The sequence below is a fragment of the Rhinoraja longicauda genome, chromosome 10, assembly GCF_053455715.1.
Source record: "Rhinoraja longicauda isolate Sanriku21f chromosome 10, sRhiLon1.1, whole genome shotgun sequence".
Lineage (NCBI taxonomy): Eukaryota > Metazoa > Chordata > Chondrichthyes > Rajiformes > Arhynchobatidae > Rhinoraja > Rhinoraja longicauda.
This window is the reverse complement of record NC_135962.1, coordinates 21563614-21582136: the sequence shown is the minus strand read 5'-3', so window position 1 is coordinate 21582136 and position 18523 is coordinate 21563614. Positions and strand designations below refer to the sequence as shown.

Here is an 18523-nt window from a genome sequence, read left to right as displayed (position 1 = left end):
CCCGAGCTGAGAAGGATTTACCATGGTTGCACATGTATCCTAACATTTAGCCAGGTAAACAATGGCATGAATGCTTGGTGCTTATCAACATTTCCTCACAAAATTAAGTGTACGTGCACACATGCACACTGTCTCACACTCACACACGCACAGGATTTTAATCATGTTGCTTCTTTGTAAGAGCAACAAGCTGTTACAGTATAATTTAGAGAGTAGATTTATCTTTTTTGTCTCTCTTAAATTACATGTATTAAAGAGAATTGTAAATTATCAATCTGCTTCTGCATCAAAATTAATAATTAATGCAATGAAAACCTGTTGCTGTTGGCTTCTCATCCAGGCAATGGCAGAGCTCTTGGCAGAGAACTATTATAATATTTGGGCGAAAAAGAGGAAAATCGAATTAGAAAGCAAAGGTGAGTCTGGGAATCTTGCAAAGCAAAAACTGCAGATGCTAAAAATCTGAGTAACAACAGAAATTGTGAAAACACTCAGCAATTCAAAGGATATCTGTGAAGCGAGAAACTTAATTGTAGTTCAAGGTTGATGACCTTGCAGCAAATGCTTTGGAATTGTTTTATACTGACTGATGATTGTATGTATTGTGGTGCCAATGACAATACCCCATTTCATCATTTTGTATAATAAGGTAAGTGGAGTTGGAGATTTGCCATCAGTCACCAAGTCAAACATGCAGTTACGGCTGTGAATTGTACTTTGGTTTCAAAATTTGTTACAATTAACTTATATGGAACTGAATTTTTGAAGTGAAGTCCTATTTTGAGCTTTTCAGTGTAAGTGCCAATAGTTGATGTTTTGTGCCAAAGAATTCAAGACATTGCATGGCATTGAAGTAGGACTGTGTCACAGAGCACAAAAACAGGCCCTTTGGCCCAACTTGCCCATGCTGACCAAGATGGCCCATTTACATGTCCCACCTGCCCAAGTTAGGCCCCAATCCCTCTAAACCTTTCATATCCATTAGTGATTATAATTTTATATCTAAATCTCCAGCCAAGTATTTTTGCTCAGTAACAAAATTCCATTTGTTTTTCAATAGCTAAAGTGTCCCACTGTATACAAAAGTTCAATAATGGAACACCATACATAACCATTCCAATAGTGACATTCTTAGAAGCAAATATATATGATTAAAAATTGTTTTGGTAGTTGTAATGCAGTTCTGGATGCTGACCCCATTGCTGCAGCAAGTCCAAATATTGTGCTCATGAGATTTGTTGGGAATATCTAAAAAATTACAGCAGTTGTTCACAAATTACTCAAAAATATGGAAAATAAACTGATACATCTCAACTTCATCATAACTCTCAGATTCACATGGTTTAACTGCAGTGCTTTTCATGGAAAAATAATACTAGTGAAATTTTTAACGTCTCGGATGGACCTTAAAAGTTCCCCCAGCTCCTTTTTGACCATATAATGTATTGCTGTATTTCTTTTTTATAACTACTCCACTTTTTATGGCAGGATAGCAACTACCCTTGCAAAATGTCTCATTTACTGTAAAGCTATTTGGGACATCTTAGATTTTTGTAAGGTCCTATGCAAATGAACACTCTTTTTCTTAAAAGTCCATAGGTTTTCCTTTCTAACTTTCATCTCACTGGATCTCTGTGAATAACCTTTGGAAGGAGGCTGCTCTTTGCTTACCGATCCTTGACAAATAAGTTATGAAAGTTATGTTATTAATCCAAATTAACCAATTTGTTTCTAAACTGCACTAGGTGGAGGCAGCCAAACCTCTCTTATGCCTTATGATACTTTGACTGCCAAGGAGAAGGCTCGTGATCGTGATAAGGCTCATGAATTATTCAAGTTCCTCCAAGTGAATGGTTATGCAGTATCTAGGTAATGGATTAGCTTGATACAACTCAGCAAGTGTCCTCATACATGAAACACATAACTTTAGGATGTAGATACAGTAAGAAGTTACAACAGCAATTAGAATGTTGGTCTTTGTTGCAGGGGATATTGAGCATGAAAGTAAGTAAGTCTTATTACAGCTGTGCGGGATATTGACAAGACCACACCTCAACCACTGTGAATAGTTTTATTCTCAGTTATACTTAGTTATTTAAGCACGAATTGTAATACGAGAATTTTGCCCGAACTGTCCGTGACCCATAGCGCTGTGGCCATAGCGCTATGTTTAAAGCCCCACAGTGCTGTGGCCGGTAGTGCTATATTTAAAGCCCCTAGCGCTGATCCTGCATCTAGCATGTCCAATCCCTTAATAAATTTATATGTTTCTATAAGATCCCCTCTCATCCTTCTAAATTCCAGTGAATACAAGCCCAGTCGCTCCATTCTTTCATCGTATGACAGTCCCGCCATTTTGGCAATTAACCATGTGAACCGACGCTGCATTCCCTCAATAGCAAGAATGTCCTTCCTCAAATTAGATCAAAACTGCACATAATACTCCAGGTGTGGTCTCACCAGGGCCTGTACAACTGCAGAAGGACCTCTTTGCCCCTATGCTCAACTCCTCTCATTATGAAGGCCAACACACCATTAGCTTTCTTCACTGCCTGCTGCACTTGCATACTTACTTTCAGTGACTGATGTACAAGCACACCCAGGTCTTGTTGTACTTCCGCTTTTCCTAACATGACATAATTCAGATAATAATCTACCTTCCTGTTCTTGCCACCAAAGTGGAGAACCTCATTTATCCACATTATACTGCATCTGCCATGCATCTGCCTACTCACCCAACCTGTTCAAATCACCCTGCATCCTCATAGCATCCTCTTCACAGTTCACACTGCCACCCAGCTTTGTGCCATCTACAAATTTGCTAATGCTACTTTTAATTCCTTCATCTAAATCATTAATGTATATTGTAAATAGCTGCGGTCCCAGCACTGAGCCTTGTGGCACCCCACTAGTCACTGCCTGTCATTCTGAAAGGGACCTGTTAATCCCTACTCTTTGTGTCCTTTCTGCCAACCAATTTTCTTCCCATGTCAATACCTTACCCGCAATACCATGTTCTCTAATTTTGCCTACTTATCTCCTGTGTGGGACCTTATCAAAGGCTTTCTGAAAGTCCAGGTACATTACATCCACTGTCTCTCCCTTGTCCATTTTACTTGTTACATCCTCAAAAAATTCCAGAAGATTTGTCAAGCATGATTTCCCCTTCGTAAATCCATGCTGACTTGGACCGATCCTGTTAATGCAATCCAAATGCACCGCTATTACATCTTTAATATTCGATTCCAGCATCTTCCCCACCACCAATGTCAGGCTAAGTGGTCTATAATTCCCTGCTTTCTCTCTCCCTCCTTTCTTAAAAAATGGGATAACATTAGCTACCCTCCAATCCACAGGAACTGATCCAAAATCTATAGAACATTGGAAAATGATCACCAAATGTGTCCATGTTTTCTAGAGCCACCTCTTTGACTACCCTGAGATGCAGACCATCAGGCCCTGGGGATTTATCAGCCTTATCTACTCCAATACCTGACTAATGTGAATTTCCTTCAGTTCCTTTGTCACCCTAGGTCCTCTGTCCCCTAGTACACCTGGGAGATTATTTGTGTCTTCCTTGGTGAAGACAGAACCAAAGTACCTGTTCAATTCATCTGCCATTTCCTTGATCCCCATAATAAATTCGCCTGTTTCTGTCTTCAAGGGATCCACATTTGTCTTAACTAATTTTTTCCTCTCATATACCTAAAGAAGCTTTTACTATCCTCCTTTACATTCATGGTTAACTTACCTTCATACTTCATCTTTTCTGCCCGTATTACCTTTTTAGTTACCTTCTGTTGATCTTTAAATGTTGACCAATCCTCTGGCTTCCCGCTCATCTTTGCTATGTTATACGTCTTCTCTTTTATTTTTATACTGTCCTTGACTTCCCCTGTCAGCCACAGTCGCCTCTTGCTCCCCTTAGAATCTCTCTTCCTTGGTGGAATGAAATGATCTTGCATCTTCCATAAGTTAGTTCATGTATGAGAGGGGTTCACTGACGGGCAGAGTCGCGATCAGCGCCGCAGACGGAGGCAGAGGGAGAGGGAGGTGTGCTGCTGCAAAAGGGACCCGCGCATACCAAGACAAGTATTGTTTTTGGACTTGCCAATAACTGTTATAACTGAACAGACGAGTGCGCCTTTTTCTGTTCTACTAGTCAGATTCTTGAACCTGTTCCCTTGAAACACGAATCTCCTTATGTTAGAAGATGTTTACAGAAGGTTCATGGGATAGATTCCCGGCATAAAACAATTATTTTAGACAGATAATAGAATTTAAAATAAAAGATGATTTTATTGAAAAAATCAAAACAAATCTGAAGATTAGCCATTGCTGAGATGTTAAATTGGCTCAAGAATTTATAGCACATTTTAATACTTATAGTAGAAATGATCATTTCATCGGTTTTCAACCCACAGGTCCACACCAATTTATAGAACTGAATTAAAACTTTAAGATGCTCAAGCAAGACATGGGACATAATTACAGAATGAGAGGACGGTATTCTCTGGGTATTTTGAATCTTTGGATTTTCAACCCTCAAGCTGCAAAAGCTGAATCAATGAATAGATTGAAACCCATGATAGATTTTTGAGCCAAGGTCAGATCAAACACGATCTTATTGAATGGCAGTAAAGGTTCAGGGTATCAATGGTCTAATTCTGCTCCTATTTTTTTTGTTCTTATTATTACAGTCTGCAGATCTTTATTCAGGTGACAAAGAAATTACTCGGCCAATGTGAGAAATTTAGTAGAAGCAAGGAACTGCAGATGCTGGTTTGCAAAATAAGACGCAGGATGTTGGAGTAACTCAGTGAGTCAGGCAGCATCTAAGGGGAACATGAATAATCCATGTTCTCTTGAGATGCTGCCTAATCCGTTGAGCTACTCCAGAACTCTGTGTATTCTCTTATAAGTAATTTAGTGTTAAGCATAGAGTTGGTGTGATGGTGGCAATAATAATACTTTTTGTTTAATTACCAGTTAAACATAGCATATCTTAAAACTTTGATCATTATGATATTTTTACAGAGGCCTGAAGGACATGGAATTAGATTCCTCATCTTTTGAGAAGCGATTTGCTTACAAATTCCTGGTAAAAGTGCTCAAATGTGTTGACTCAGCGCAGGAATTTATAGCACATTTAGGTACGTGGCGTTATTCTAGATAATTTTTCCTTTCTGCTCATTTTCAAACAAAACTGCTGCTTATTCTTTATTGTGGCTGTCTACAGCATAAATATTCATTAAAAAAGTTATCACCGAGTCAAGGTTTTCAGAAATATATCGCAATCATTGACAACCAGTCAGAGTAGGAATAGGAGGATATTTCAGATGAATACGTGGCTTGAAAAATGGTGCAAGGGGGAGGGATTCAAATTTTTAGGACATTGGAACCAGTTCTGGGAGAGGTGGGACCAGTACAAACAGGACGGTCTGCACCTGAGCTGGAATGGAACCAATGTCCTAGGGGGAGTGTTTGCTAGTGCTGTCGGGGAGGATTTAAACTAATGTGGCAGGGGGATGGGAGCAGGAGCAGAGAGACAGAGGGGTGTAAAATGAGGGTAGAAGCAACAGGTAGCAAGGTGAAAAGTAAAAGTGGTAGGCAGACAAATCCAGGGCAAAAATCAAAAAGGGCCACTTTTTAACATAATTGTATAAGGGGTAAGAGAGTTGTAAAAACAAGCCTGAAGGCTTTGTGTCTCAATACAAGGACTATACGTAATAAGGTGGATGAATTAAATGTGGAGATAGTTATTAATGATTATGATATAGTTGGGATTACGGAGACATGGCTCCAGGGTGACCAAGGCTGGGAGCTCAACATCCAGGGATATTCTATATTCAGGCGGGATAGACAGAAAGGAAAAGGAGGTGGGGTAGCGTTACTGGTTAGAGAGGAGATTAAAGCAGTGGAAAGGAAGGACATTAGCTTGGAGGAAGTGGAATCGATATGGGTAGAGCTACGAAACACTAAGGGGCAGAAAACGCTAGTGGGAGTTGTGTACAGGCCACCTAACAGCAGTAGTGAGGTTGGGGATGGCGTCAAGCAGGAAATTAGAAATGCATGCACTAAAGGTGCAGCAGTTATAATGGGTGACTTCAATCTACATATAGATTGGGTGAACCAAACTGGCAGGGGTGCTGAGGAAGAGGATTTCTTGGAATGTTTGAGAGATGGTTTTCTAAACCAACATGTCGAGGAACCAACGAGAGAACAGGCCATTCTAGACTGGGTATTGAGTAATGAGGAAGGGTTAGTTAGCAGTCTTGTTGTGCGAGGCCCCTTGGGCAAGAGTGATCATAATATGGTAGAGTTCTTCATTAGGATGGAGAGTGACAAAGTCGATACAGAAACAAGTGTTCTGAACTTAAAGAAAGGTAACTTTGAGGGTATGAGGCGTGAATTGTCCAAGATAGACTGGCGATTGATGCTGAAAGGGTTGACGGTGGACATGCAATGGAAGGCATTTAAAGGTCGCATGGATGAACTACAACAAGTGTTCATCCCAGTTTGGCAAAAGAACAAACCAGGAAAGGTAGTGCATCCGTGCCTAACAAGGGAAATCAAGGATAGTATTAAAACAAAAGATGAATCATACAGATTATCCAGAAAAAGTAGCATACCAGAGGACTGGGAGAAATTCAGAGTCCAGCAGAGGAGGACAAGGGGCTTAATTAGGAAAGGGAAAATAGACTATGAGGGAAAACTGGCAAGGAACATAAAAACAGACTGCAAAAGCTTTTATAGATATGTCAAGAGAAAAAGATTAGTTAAGGCAAATGTAGGTCCCTTGCAGTCGGAAACAGGTGAATTGATCATAGGGAACAAGGAGATGGCAGACCAATTGAACAAATACTTTGGTTCTGTCTTCACTAAGGAAGACATAAACCGTCTGCCGGAAATAGCGGGGGACCGGTGGTCTAATGAGATGGAGGAACTGAGGGAAATCCAGGTTAGTCGGGAAGTGGTGTTAGGTAAATTAAATGGATTAAAGGCAGATAAATCCCCAGGGCCAGATAGGCTGCATCCCAGAGTGCTTAAGGAAGTAGCCTCAGAAATAGTGGATGCATTAGTGATAATTTTTCAAAACTCTTTAGATTCTGGAGTAGTTCCTGAGGACTGGAGGGTAGCTAATGTAACCCCACTTTTTAAAAAGGGAGGGAGAGAGAAACGGGGAATTATAGACCAGTTAGCCTAACATCGGTAGTGGGGAAAATGCTAGAGTCAGTTATTAAAGATGTGATGGCATCACATTTGGAAAGTGGTGAAATCATCGGACAAAGTCAGCATGGATTTACCAAAGGCAAATCATGTCTGATGAATCTTATAGAATTTTTCGAGGATGTAACTAGTAGAGTGGATAAGGGAGAACCAGTCGATGTGTTATATCTGGACTTTCAGAAGGCCTTCGACAAGGTCCCACATAGGAGATTGGTGTACAAACTTAAAGCACACGGTATTGAGGGTTCAGTTTTGAGGTGGATAGAAAATTGGTTGGCGGACAGGAAGCAAAGAGTAGGAATAAACGGGTCCTTTTCGGAATGGCAGGCAGTGACTAGTGGGGTACCGCAAGGCTCAGTGCTGGGACCCCAGTTATTTACAGTGTATATTAATGATTTGGACGAGGGAATTGAATGCAACATCTCTAAGTTTGCGGATGACACGAAGCAGGGTGGCAGTGTTAGCTGCGAGGAGGATGCTAGGAGGCTGCAGAGTGACTTGGATAGATTAGGCGAGTGGGCAAATGCATGGCAGATGCAATATAATGTGGATAAATGTGAGGTTATCCACTTTGGCGGCAAGAATAGTAAAGCAGAGTATTACCTGAATGGTGACCGATTAGGAGAAGGGGAGATGCAACGTGACCTGGGTGTCATGGTGCACCAGTCATTGAAAGCAAGCATGCAGGTGCAGCAGGCAGTGAAGAAAGCGAATGGTATGTTGGCATTCATAGCAAGAGGATTTGAGTTTAGGAGCAGGGAGGTTCTGCTGCAGTTGTACAGGGCCTTGGTGAGACCGCACCTGGAGTATTGTGTGCAGTTTTGGTCTCCTAACCTGAGGAAAGACGTTCTTGCCTTAGAGGGAGTACAGAGAAGGTTCACCAGATTGATCCCTGGGATGGCGGGACTTGCATATGAGGAAAGACTGGATAGACTGGGCTTGTACTCGCTGGAATTTAGAAGACTGAGGGGGGATCTTATAGAAACATATAAAATTCTTAAGGGGTTGGAGAGGCTAGATGCGGGAAGATTGTTCCCGATGTTGGGGGAGTCCAGAACCAGGGGTCACAGCTTAAGGATAAGGGGGAAGTCTTTTAGGACCGAGATGAGAAAACATTTCTTCACACAGAGAGTGGTGAGTCTGTGGAATTCTCTGCCACAGAAGGTAGTTGAGGCCAGTTCATTGGCTATATTTAAGAGGGAGTTAGATGTGGCCCTTTTTGCTAAAGGGATCAGGGGGTATGGAGAGAAGGCAGGTACAGGCTACTGAGCTGGATGATCAGCCATGATCATATTGAATGGCGGTGCAGGCTCGAAGGAGACTTGACTTTTCACCCTGCATTCAGAGGAATCTTCTTGTCCCACTTATAACACAATTAGTATGAAGGAAAAAAATCCATAATTGTTGAGGGAATTTGATAGTCGACTTTTTTCTGGGGAATGAATTTAAAACTTTAATCTGACTTTAGTGATGTGAGAGTGATCAGACATGTATGTAAAAACAAATCTACTTGTAGTGGATGTTCTTACTGCCTGGTCGGCATTGCAGATTACATTGGAAAGCAGGCGGCTGTGGTAGATTATATCATTCACCTGTGGGCTTTCCTGCGAGTAGGTGGTGTTAAGATTGTATCTCCTCTGTCTTTACTCTGACCCTGTTTGGTTTTTGCCTTTTAAATCAATTTGCACACACTGGCATTTATGTTTGTTTTGCAACACTATGTATGTGAAACATTACTGAAACTGAATAGTTGTTGCTACACTTTTAATGCAGCTTTTAATCATTGTAGTGCAGGAAATATTTGCATGTGAAATATTTGTTTTGAAGACTATTTTTTAAACTGAACCTTTCCCCACTTTTCTTCACTCAGAGTACACAGAAAATTCCTCTTTCAACCAAAAGCACAAAATAATCCAAATTATTTTCCATAATTAAATTTTCACCAATGAAATTACATTTTGCATGAACATTTTCATAATTAGCAGATTATTCATTGTTGGGGAAAAATAAGATAACTTTATTTGTTAAAGGTTTGATATCCTAGACATGGCAAGATTGCATCTTGCTCCACATGAACAACAATTGGTTTCAGGCTCTGGATAGATTCTAAGCATTACCCACTTTGAAGAGATCCACTGGGGCAGACGTTACCTCCATTTTTTAAAAGTGTTTCCTTTTGTAGATGTAGCTAATCTCTACATTGCCAGACAAGCAACAACTGAGAACTCACCAACTATTGAACAAACAATCTTGCAGAAGCATTTGAACCAATCCCTTACGGCAGAGCCCTGCTTTCTATAATAGTCTCGCAGAATATCTATTCATAAGAAGCAAAACTGTTTGGACTAATGCATGTCATTTATTTTATTGTTGAAGAGTTTGAGCTTTGTTTTATGTATTTCAAAAGTTGCCTGAATCTGATTCACTTGGACTATAACTTTTTAATCTTTGCTTAATATCTCATTGTGACTAAATTTTTTATTTTTGTATTGACAGAGGCCATTGTTAGTAGTGGTAAAGCAGACAAATCTCACGAGCGAGAGATAAAGTTTTTTGCCAAGGTGTGTGATGCTTCAGAGGGTTACTAAAGAAATTCCTGTTTTCTCAATGGATATATTGCATTTTCAGTGTTGTCAAAATCTAACAACTTGTCACCAATTACTATTAACTTTCTACATCCAGTTACTCAAAAGGGAGCATTCACTAAATATTAAAGGTCTCAATGGATCTAACCCAGGTCTCTTCAGTCTGAAGAAGAGTATCGACCTGAAAAGTAATCATTCCTTCTCTCCAGAGATGCTGCCTGTCCCGCTGACTTACTCCAGCATTTTGTGTCTACCTTCGATTTAAACCAGCATCTGCAGTTCTTTCCGACACATTCACTGAATATTTTTTGTTTACAGCTGGTGACAGCAATTCTTATCCAGAACAAATTGAGGCATCAGTGCATCAGCCATTGAGTTCGAGTTGTGGCAGAACATTTAACTCAAAAACAACAGCAAAGTCTCAGCAGTAAACAAAACTGAAAGAAAGTGAGACTGAGTCTCCTGAGATCAGCAAGATTATTTTTCCAGTGAAAAAGCAGTTTGGGAATAATTACATGAATACATTTTTTTAGATTGATCCCAATCAGTTCCAACAGGGCAAGCTGTGATTGACTTGGCATTTTATCCAATCATAGCCATTGATTCTGAGGCTTGCCGTGTCACAAAAGGCAACTTATTTAAAAAATCACAAGAACTTTGATTCAATTTAAAGTAGCACTTTGCACGAATAGACTCATCCATTTGAAATGTAAGCTTGCAGTTATGTTCACTGACATACAGAAGCCCATAAGAAAACTGACATGCAGAAGACTCTAAGATTACATGACCCTCAGCACTGTAGCGCTCAAGGTTTGGATTTTTTCCCTCCCCTGGGAAAAAGATTGAATATCAATCCAATGTATACCCCCATTATTTTCTAAACCTCTCCAAGGTTACACCTTGCCTTACTGCATTCCAGTGAGAATGAATTCAAACTCTCTGATCTCCATTCCAGGCAACATCCTGGTGATAGAAGACACAAAGGCTGGTGTAGCTCAGCAGGTCAGGCAGCATATTGACAGAACATGGATAGGCAATGTTTTGGGTCGGGGCCTGTCTTCAGACTCAGAGTCTGAAGAAGGGTCCTGACCCAAAACATCGCTTATCCATGTTCTCCTGAGATATTGCCTGACCTGCTGAGCTACTCCAGCCTTGGTGTCTTTTGTAGTCCAAAAGCACTAATATTCCAAAACACTTCAAATAAGGTGGAACAGATTGAGTAACAGCAGATGTAGAAGATTGTATAGTTTTTTAAAAGTTGATAGAAATTCTGGAGTTTTTTCAAGAATGAGGAATGTAGCAAAGCAAACTTTTAGGACAATATCCCTGATGAGAGGACCTAAGCTACTTCCAGTTCAAATGAAAACATGTATTCTGCTGCAAACATGACAACAAATGATAAAACTAAAATGCAACTTGAGAGCTGGATTCAAATTGATGCAAATGGAGAAAGTTTTCTATTGTTTGACATAAAGTGTTGGAGTAACTCAGCGGATCAGGCAGCATCTCTGGAGAACATGGATGGGTGACGTTTTGGGTCGGGGCCCTTCGTCAGACTGATGCTGAGTTACTCCAACACTTTGTGACCTGCTGAGTTACGCCAGCATTTTGTGACATTCTTTGGTACTTACTTGCTAAATTTTACTTTCTAAACTCAGTCAACCCATACCAAAGTATTGTATCAACTAAAATGTGTTGTTCAGAATTTGGCATTGTTGAGGCATTTCTATCCACAATACATTTCATCAAGGCAATTTTTGGTGCATTGAAGTTTGAACAAAATGCAAGAAATTAAGAATTATTGCTAAGTTAAAGTAATTGTTTTTACTATATCTTTGGCAGATTCTACTTCCGCTGATTGACGAATATTTCAAGAATCACTATATGTACTTCTTATCTTCTCCGACCAAGAGTCTCAGCAGCAGTGGATATGCATCCAACAAAGAAAAGGAAATGTTGGCAAGGTGTGACAAAGCTGTGGTTTGACATGCTGACTAACTTTGTAAAAGATTTGGAAAAAGGTCCATGTGAAAGATTATTAATTAAGGGAATGGAGAAGAAATTAACTGAGCAGGGAATAATAGGGTAGATTTGTAATAGACAACTTTCTTCAGAAGGGAATTAGAAGGACTGAAAAAGCATGTGAATTTTTTTTAAGTTGATGGAATTGAAATAGAATAATACTGCACAAACCAGTCCCTTCAGCCAATGGATAGTGTATCAGCCATCAAGTAACAATTTATACTAAACATATTTTATTCTCCCAACTTTCCCACCAGTTCCCCCCTGGTTCTACTATTCACTTGCATAATTGGGACACATTTACCATGGGAGGAAACCAGAGCATCCGGAGGAAACCCACATGGTTACATGGAGACACAGGGTGCTGGAGTAACTCACAGGGAGAATGTGAAATCTCCAAACAACTAGCCCCAGAGGTCAGGATTGAATCTGGGTCACTGGAGCTGCATTATTATGCCATCCTCTCCGGATGGCAAAATATGGAATAAAAATTAGTTTCATTGCACCCTGGTATGTATGACAATAAACTAATCTCTATGGTGCGATTTTAGTTAACATCTGATCTGGCAAAGTTACAACATTGCTCCAGGTTGAAAGATTTGCCTTGGAATATGACTGCATTCTAAACTAAAGGCTGATTCTCTGACTCTATCTCACCCACGTTGTGAAATGGCAATAATGTTCAAGTGTACAAAATGTTGACAAAATCTAAAATTGTTTGATCAGAAGAGAAAGCTAATGTTGATCAAACAATTAATGAATCCAAATTTGGGAATCTTCATCTTGAATCATATTAAATATTTTCCCAATATTATTGCTTTGCTCTTAATTTCGTGAATGTAAAGATTTTTTAAGTAGCCACGTTTGAGCATCTAATCTTTGAATATGTAAGAAAATAACTGCAGATGCTGGTACAAATCGAAGGTATTATTTCACAAAATGCTGGAGTAACTCAGCAGGTCAGGCAGCATCTCAGGAGAGAAGGAATGGGTGACGTTTCTGGTCGTGACCCTTCTTCAGACTTTGAATATCTTTGAATAATCTTTGAATATTATTGTTCTTGTCATTAACGGCTCAAAAACAGAAGATCTGTCTGCAATCATACCTTTCCATCACCCATGTTCATTTTCTGCTCTTTCCTGATCTAGTATTTTCTGCAAACTTGCAGCCCTGGTCAGACACAGGATCTCACTTTTTGGTAAGCAGCCTGCATTCGAGTCTTTCTTAATCTGAATAGTTTCTCAATTGCATTAAGGCCAGACTATCTAAAGATCAGCCCTTACAGATCAGATACATTAGTGGGGCTGGTGCTTAGTATGAATTGGTTGCAAACCATCCTATTGCTAAATTGGTATGTGTTATGTTATTTTTATTACCAAATCCCGAGGTTCATTTGAATCGCTTTATCGTGTATCTGTACCTGTGGCTGTACCTTTAGATGGCTCAGTTGTAATCATGCATTGTCTTTCTGCTGATGAGTTAGCATGCAACAAAAGCTTTTCACTGTACACATGTCAATAAACTAAACTGAACAATAAACTGAACTAACCTAATATATTTTCCATCATCCACCATTTCCTGAAGACTGCACAACAGATCTCCAGGAAAAAGGGAATAGCAGCCAACAAGCTCCTTCTTCACACATTTATAGAAAATGTGTTAATTAAAAATATGTGCATGGTAGTAATCCAAACCAGCTTGTCATTTATATTTATGCTGTGTATTGACTTGCATTTTGATTTGAATATACCCACCAAACTGAACATACTCTGTGCATTTACAAAACTGATCCAAAGAATAAGTTCCTTACGATAGAGCAAATTGTGTTCAGTGTTCTATTTGAATGAATTTAATCCTTACAAAAAAATAAAATTTGCATATCTTTAAACCATATAACCATATAACCATATAACAACTACAGCACGGAAACAGGCCCGTTCGGCCCTACCAGTCCACGCCGACCACTCTCCCTGACCTAGTCTCATCTACCTGCACTCAGACCATAACCCTCTAATCCCCTCTTATCCATATACCTATCCAATTTACTCTTAAATAATAAAATCGAGCCTGCCTCCACCACTTCCACCGGAAGCCCATTCCATACAGCCACCACCCTCTGAGTAAAGAAGTTACCCCTCATGTTACCCCTAAACTTTTGTCCCTCAATTCTGAAGCTATGTCCCCTTGTTGGAATCTTCCCCACTCTCAAAGGGAAACGCCTACCCACGTCAACTCTGTCCGTCCCTCTCAAAAATTTTAAAACCTCTATCTAGTCCCCCCTCAACCTTCTACGCTCCAAAGAATAAAGACCCAACCTGTTCAACCTCTCTCTGTAGCTTAAGTGCTGAAACCCAGGCAACATTCTAGTAAATCTCCTCTGCACCCTCTCCATTTTGTCGAACTGCACACCATACTCCAGATGAGTTTGTAGATTTACAGCATGTGTTTGACATGTGAAAAGCATGATTATTAGTATCTCATTGTTGTAGGAAATGTCAGATATAGAAAAACAAGTGTATGTGCTTTACTTATTTGTATCAAGTCCAACGAGCAGCTTTTAAGAGTGGTATAAGAGTCCCAAACTTGCTCCAAAAGATTTTGGCTTTTATTGAACTTTGGGAAGCAGGCTTGAACGTATACCTAAACTCCACGACCACACTTGCCAGGCCACATGTCAAGTATTACCTCAGTGTTTTTCCCAGGTATGACTTGCTGGACAGCATTGTGAAAGCCAGTGGATTTCCTGCTCACCCTCATCCAGCAACAGAGCAGTTCCTTAGCTCCTGCTATTCACGAAGGACATTTTAAGAATATGGCATTAACCAACTGACACTAAGATAAACTGGTGAGCTGTAGTATTCTTGCTTATTTGAAATGAGATTAAAGATAGCCTCCCAACATCCAAGAATCCTGATTGGAGAATTAACATTTAAAATGTTAGTAGTACTTGCATAAATAAATAAATCTTAAGGTATTTTCTTACTCGTAATTTAGAGAGAAACAGCAATGAAACAGGCGCCTTGGCCGACTGACCATCGATTACCATTCACACAAGTTCAATGTAATCCCACTTTTGTATCCATTCCCTACACACAAAGAGCAATTTTTACAGAAACCAATTAACCTACAAATTTGCTTTATTTTATTCTAAAGGCACTGATTCTGGAACAATCGTGAACTGTTTACATATCTTGGCACGTACACTGGACCCTGGGTAACGTAGGATTTTTTTAACACTTTTTACATTATTCACTTCCTTTAAATATATTAAGCAAAACTTGGTCTGCCCTCTTATTGGAAATATGCTTTTAATGCATTTTGACAATTGTGCATTCCAGGACTGTTATGAAGTCCGGCTCGGAGCTGGTAAAAGCTGGCATACGTTCATTCTTTGAAAATGCAGCGGAAGATCTGGAAAAGACACTGGAAAATCTGAAACTGGGGAAATTCACACATTCAAGGTCTCAACTGAAGGGAGTCACACAGAATATCAATTACACAACCATAGTTCTACTGCCTGTACTAACTTCATTCTTTGACCACATTGGTCAGAATCAATTTGGAACTAACATAATCTGTAAGTAGCCCGGTCAGCCAACTTTGTGTGAACATAAACTCGACCTTGGGTGGACTTTAAGTTGACTTCACATTTTTTTAATTTGCAACCATTAACCTGTGTTGAAAAAGAGAGAGCATTTAGAATGGTGGGTTGGTATTTTAGAGGGGTAAATGTTTCTGGTTCATTAGGCTTTCTCCCACTGTTCAGCTCAAAATTATTTGGGGCTGTGAGTTGCTGGAAAAGTAAGCTGATAGTAGCAAAGAAAGAGCAGTGGGTCTTGGGAAACTGTGAACAATTTGGACAGTGAATACCTAAATACTGTTTATGCTGGAAATCTGAAATGAAAACTAAAACTGCTGTTAATGCATGTTGAGCAGCATTTATGGAGGGAAATTTTTTATGTTGTGCAGCACTTATGAGGGTGTTAATGTTTCAGGATACAGACATTTAGTCAGAACAGGATGAAGAGCATATCTTGGCCATTGAGATTTAACAAACAAGAAGTAAACCAAAGAAGGAGACGTAGATAGAAAAATAAATGGAGGGAAATTTAGGTTGGATTAAAAAAAGAATGTATAAAGTGGGTAGAAAACAAGATAGAAAAATGTAAACAGTAAATTATACATTTGAAAAATGTACAACAAATATTCACTTCCTGGCAGCATTTTATCTGCTCCCTTTCTGAGTCAGAGTGATTGATTAGCACTCAGTCACAATTGACAAGCTGTGAAGAGGTTATTGCACTATTAAGGCAAGACAAATCTCTGTGATGTTTAATAAGCAATAAAAATGTGACAACACCAAATGGTATGAAATCTGCAAAAAACATTAAAGATTTTGCAAAGCTCAACATGAATCATTCGGAAATTTCTCATGCACTTTTCATTCAATAGGTCTTCCATGCCAAATGCTGCTCAGTACCCTGCACATTAACAACACTATGTCTCCTTCCATTATTTTTAAAGCAAGTCCTGCACATTTATTTTTGGAGCATGGAGATTGGAGTGGGAGTAGGCCACAAGCCTGCAGCACCATTTTGTAAGATCATGGTTAACCTACATGTAACCACAAACCTTCAATTTTCCCTTCCTGTTTTATTTTTTGCCCCCTACATGTCAAGAATTTTTGCAACTTTGTTTGTAATATGTATAAATGATTTGAATATGAATGTAGAAAGTATGAAAAGTAAAGTTGAGGTTGACACGAAAATCAGTCGTGTTGTGGACATTAAATAAGATTGTCAAAGGCCATACCAAATGTAGGTTGGATGGAAAGTTGGACAGAATGTTGGCAGTTAAAATTTAATTCCAACAAGTGCAAGTTGACAAATTTTGGGAAGTAAATTAAGAGTATGAATTATGCAGTAAATGGTGAACAGAGTGACCTTGGCATTCAAGTTCATCATTCCCTTTAGGTAGTAATGCAGATAGACAGAGTGCTGAAGTGTGTAGACAATAGACAATAGGTGCAGGAGTAGGCCATTCGGCCCTTTGAGCCAGCACCGCCATTCAATGTGATCATGGCTGATCATTCTCAATCAGTACCCCGTTCCTGCCTTCTCCCCATACCCCCTGACTCCGCTATCCTTAAGAGCTCTATCTAGCTCTCTCTTGAATGCATTCAGAGAATTGGCCTCCACTACCTTCTGAGGCAGAGAATTCCACAGATTCACAACTCTCTGACTGAAAAAGTTTTTCCTCATCTCAGTTCTAAATGGCCTACCCCTTATTCTTAAACTTGTTCTGGACTCCCCCAACATTGGGAACATGTTTCCTGCCTCTAACGTGTCCAACCCCTTAATAATCTTATACGTTTCGATAAGATCCCCTCTCATCCTTCTAAATTCCAGTGTATACAAGCCTAGTCGCTCCAGTCTTTCAACATACGACAGTCCCGCCATTCTGGGAATTAACCTAGTAAACCTACGCTGCACGCCCCAATAGCAAGAATATCCTACCTCAAATTTGGAGACCAAAACTGCACATAGTACTCCAGGTGCGGTCTCACTAGGGCCCTGTACAACTGCAGAAGGACCTCTTTGCTCCTATACTCAACTCCTCTTGTTATGAAGGCCAACATTCCATTGGCTTTCTTCACTGCCTGCTGTACCTGCATGCTACCTTTCAGTGACTGATGCACTAGGACACCCAGATCTCGTTGTATGTCCACTTTTCCTAACTTGACACCATTCAGATAATAATCTGCCTTCCTATTCCTACTACCAAAGTGGATAACCTCACACTTATCCACATTAAACTGCATCTGCCATGCATCCGCCCACTCACACAACCTGTCCATGTTACCCTGCAACCTCATAGCATCTTCCTCACAGTTCACACTGCCACCCAGCTTTGTAGGAAGGAACTGCAGATGCTGGTTTGGACCAAAGGTAGACACAAAATGCTGGAGTACCTCAGCGGGACAGGCAGCATATCTGGATAGAATGAATGGGTGACATTTCGGGTCAAGACCTTTCTTCAGACTGAGAGTCAGGGGAGAGGGAGACAGAGAGATATGGAAGGGTAAGGTGTGAGAACGAGATATCAAAGGGGACGTAGATCAAGGAAAATGGAGAATAGATCCAGATTTGCCGGGATGTTGCCTGGATTGGAGGACTTTAGTTATGAGGAAAAATTGGACAGGCTGGGCTTGATTCCTTGGAGCAAAGTAAGCTAGAGGGTGTCCTGATAGCGGTATGTACAACTACGAGAAGCATAGATGGGATAAATGGCCAGAATGTTTTTCACCATGATAGGGATATCAAAGACAGGAGGGCAGATGTTGAAGATGAAAGGAAAGGGTTGTAAGAGGGTTTACAGACTAATGTTTTACTCACAGAAAGTGCTTGATCTCTGGAGCGGTGCTGAAAAAGGTGAGTGCAGAGGAGATTCACTTGGATTGGGTGAAATTTGTTTTGGGGAGAGATTCGATAGGCTGGGATTATTTTCCCTGGGAAAAGTAGGTTGAGGGGGTAACCTTTTAGACATAGACAAGATTATATGGGGCACTGATAGGGGAGATATCTTTTTCCCATTGTGGGGGTGTCAGAAAGAAGTGGGCATAGATTTATGGTGTGGGGAAGAAGCTTGATGGGATGTAAGAGAAAAATATTTAGCTGTAGATTGGG

The 18523-nt window shown here is 40.0% G+C and overlaps 1 protein-coding gene across 1 annotated transcript in view; it reads left to right on the top strand.

Annotated features, from left to right (window-relative positions):
* LOC144597735 (ryanodine receptor 3-like) overlaps positions 1-18523 on the top strand; it is a 308708-nt gene that overhangs the window by 175495 nt on the left and 114690 nt on the right. The window contains exons 58-65 of the mRNA XM_078407262.1: positions 341-416; positions 1746-1869; positions 5038-5153; positions 9727-9791; positions 11658-11779; positions 12986-13035; positions 14991-15051; positions 15176-15414. Of these exons, the coding sequence (XP_078263388.1) occupies positions 341-416; positions 1746-1869; positions 5038-5153; positions 9727-9791; positions 11658-11779; positions 12986-13035; positions 14991-15051; positions 15176-15414 (853 nt within the window). The remainder of the gene's footprint in view (positions 1-340; positions 417-1745; positions 1870-5037; positions 5154-9726; positions 9792-11657; positions 11780-12985; positions 13036-14990; positions 15052-15175; positions 15415-18523) is intronic.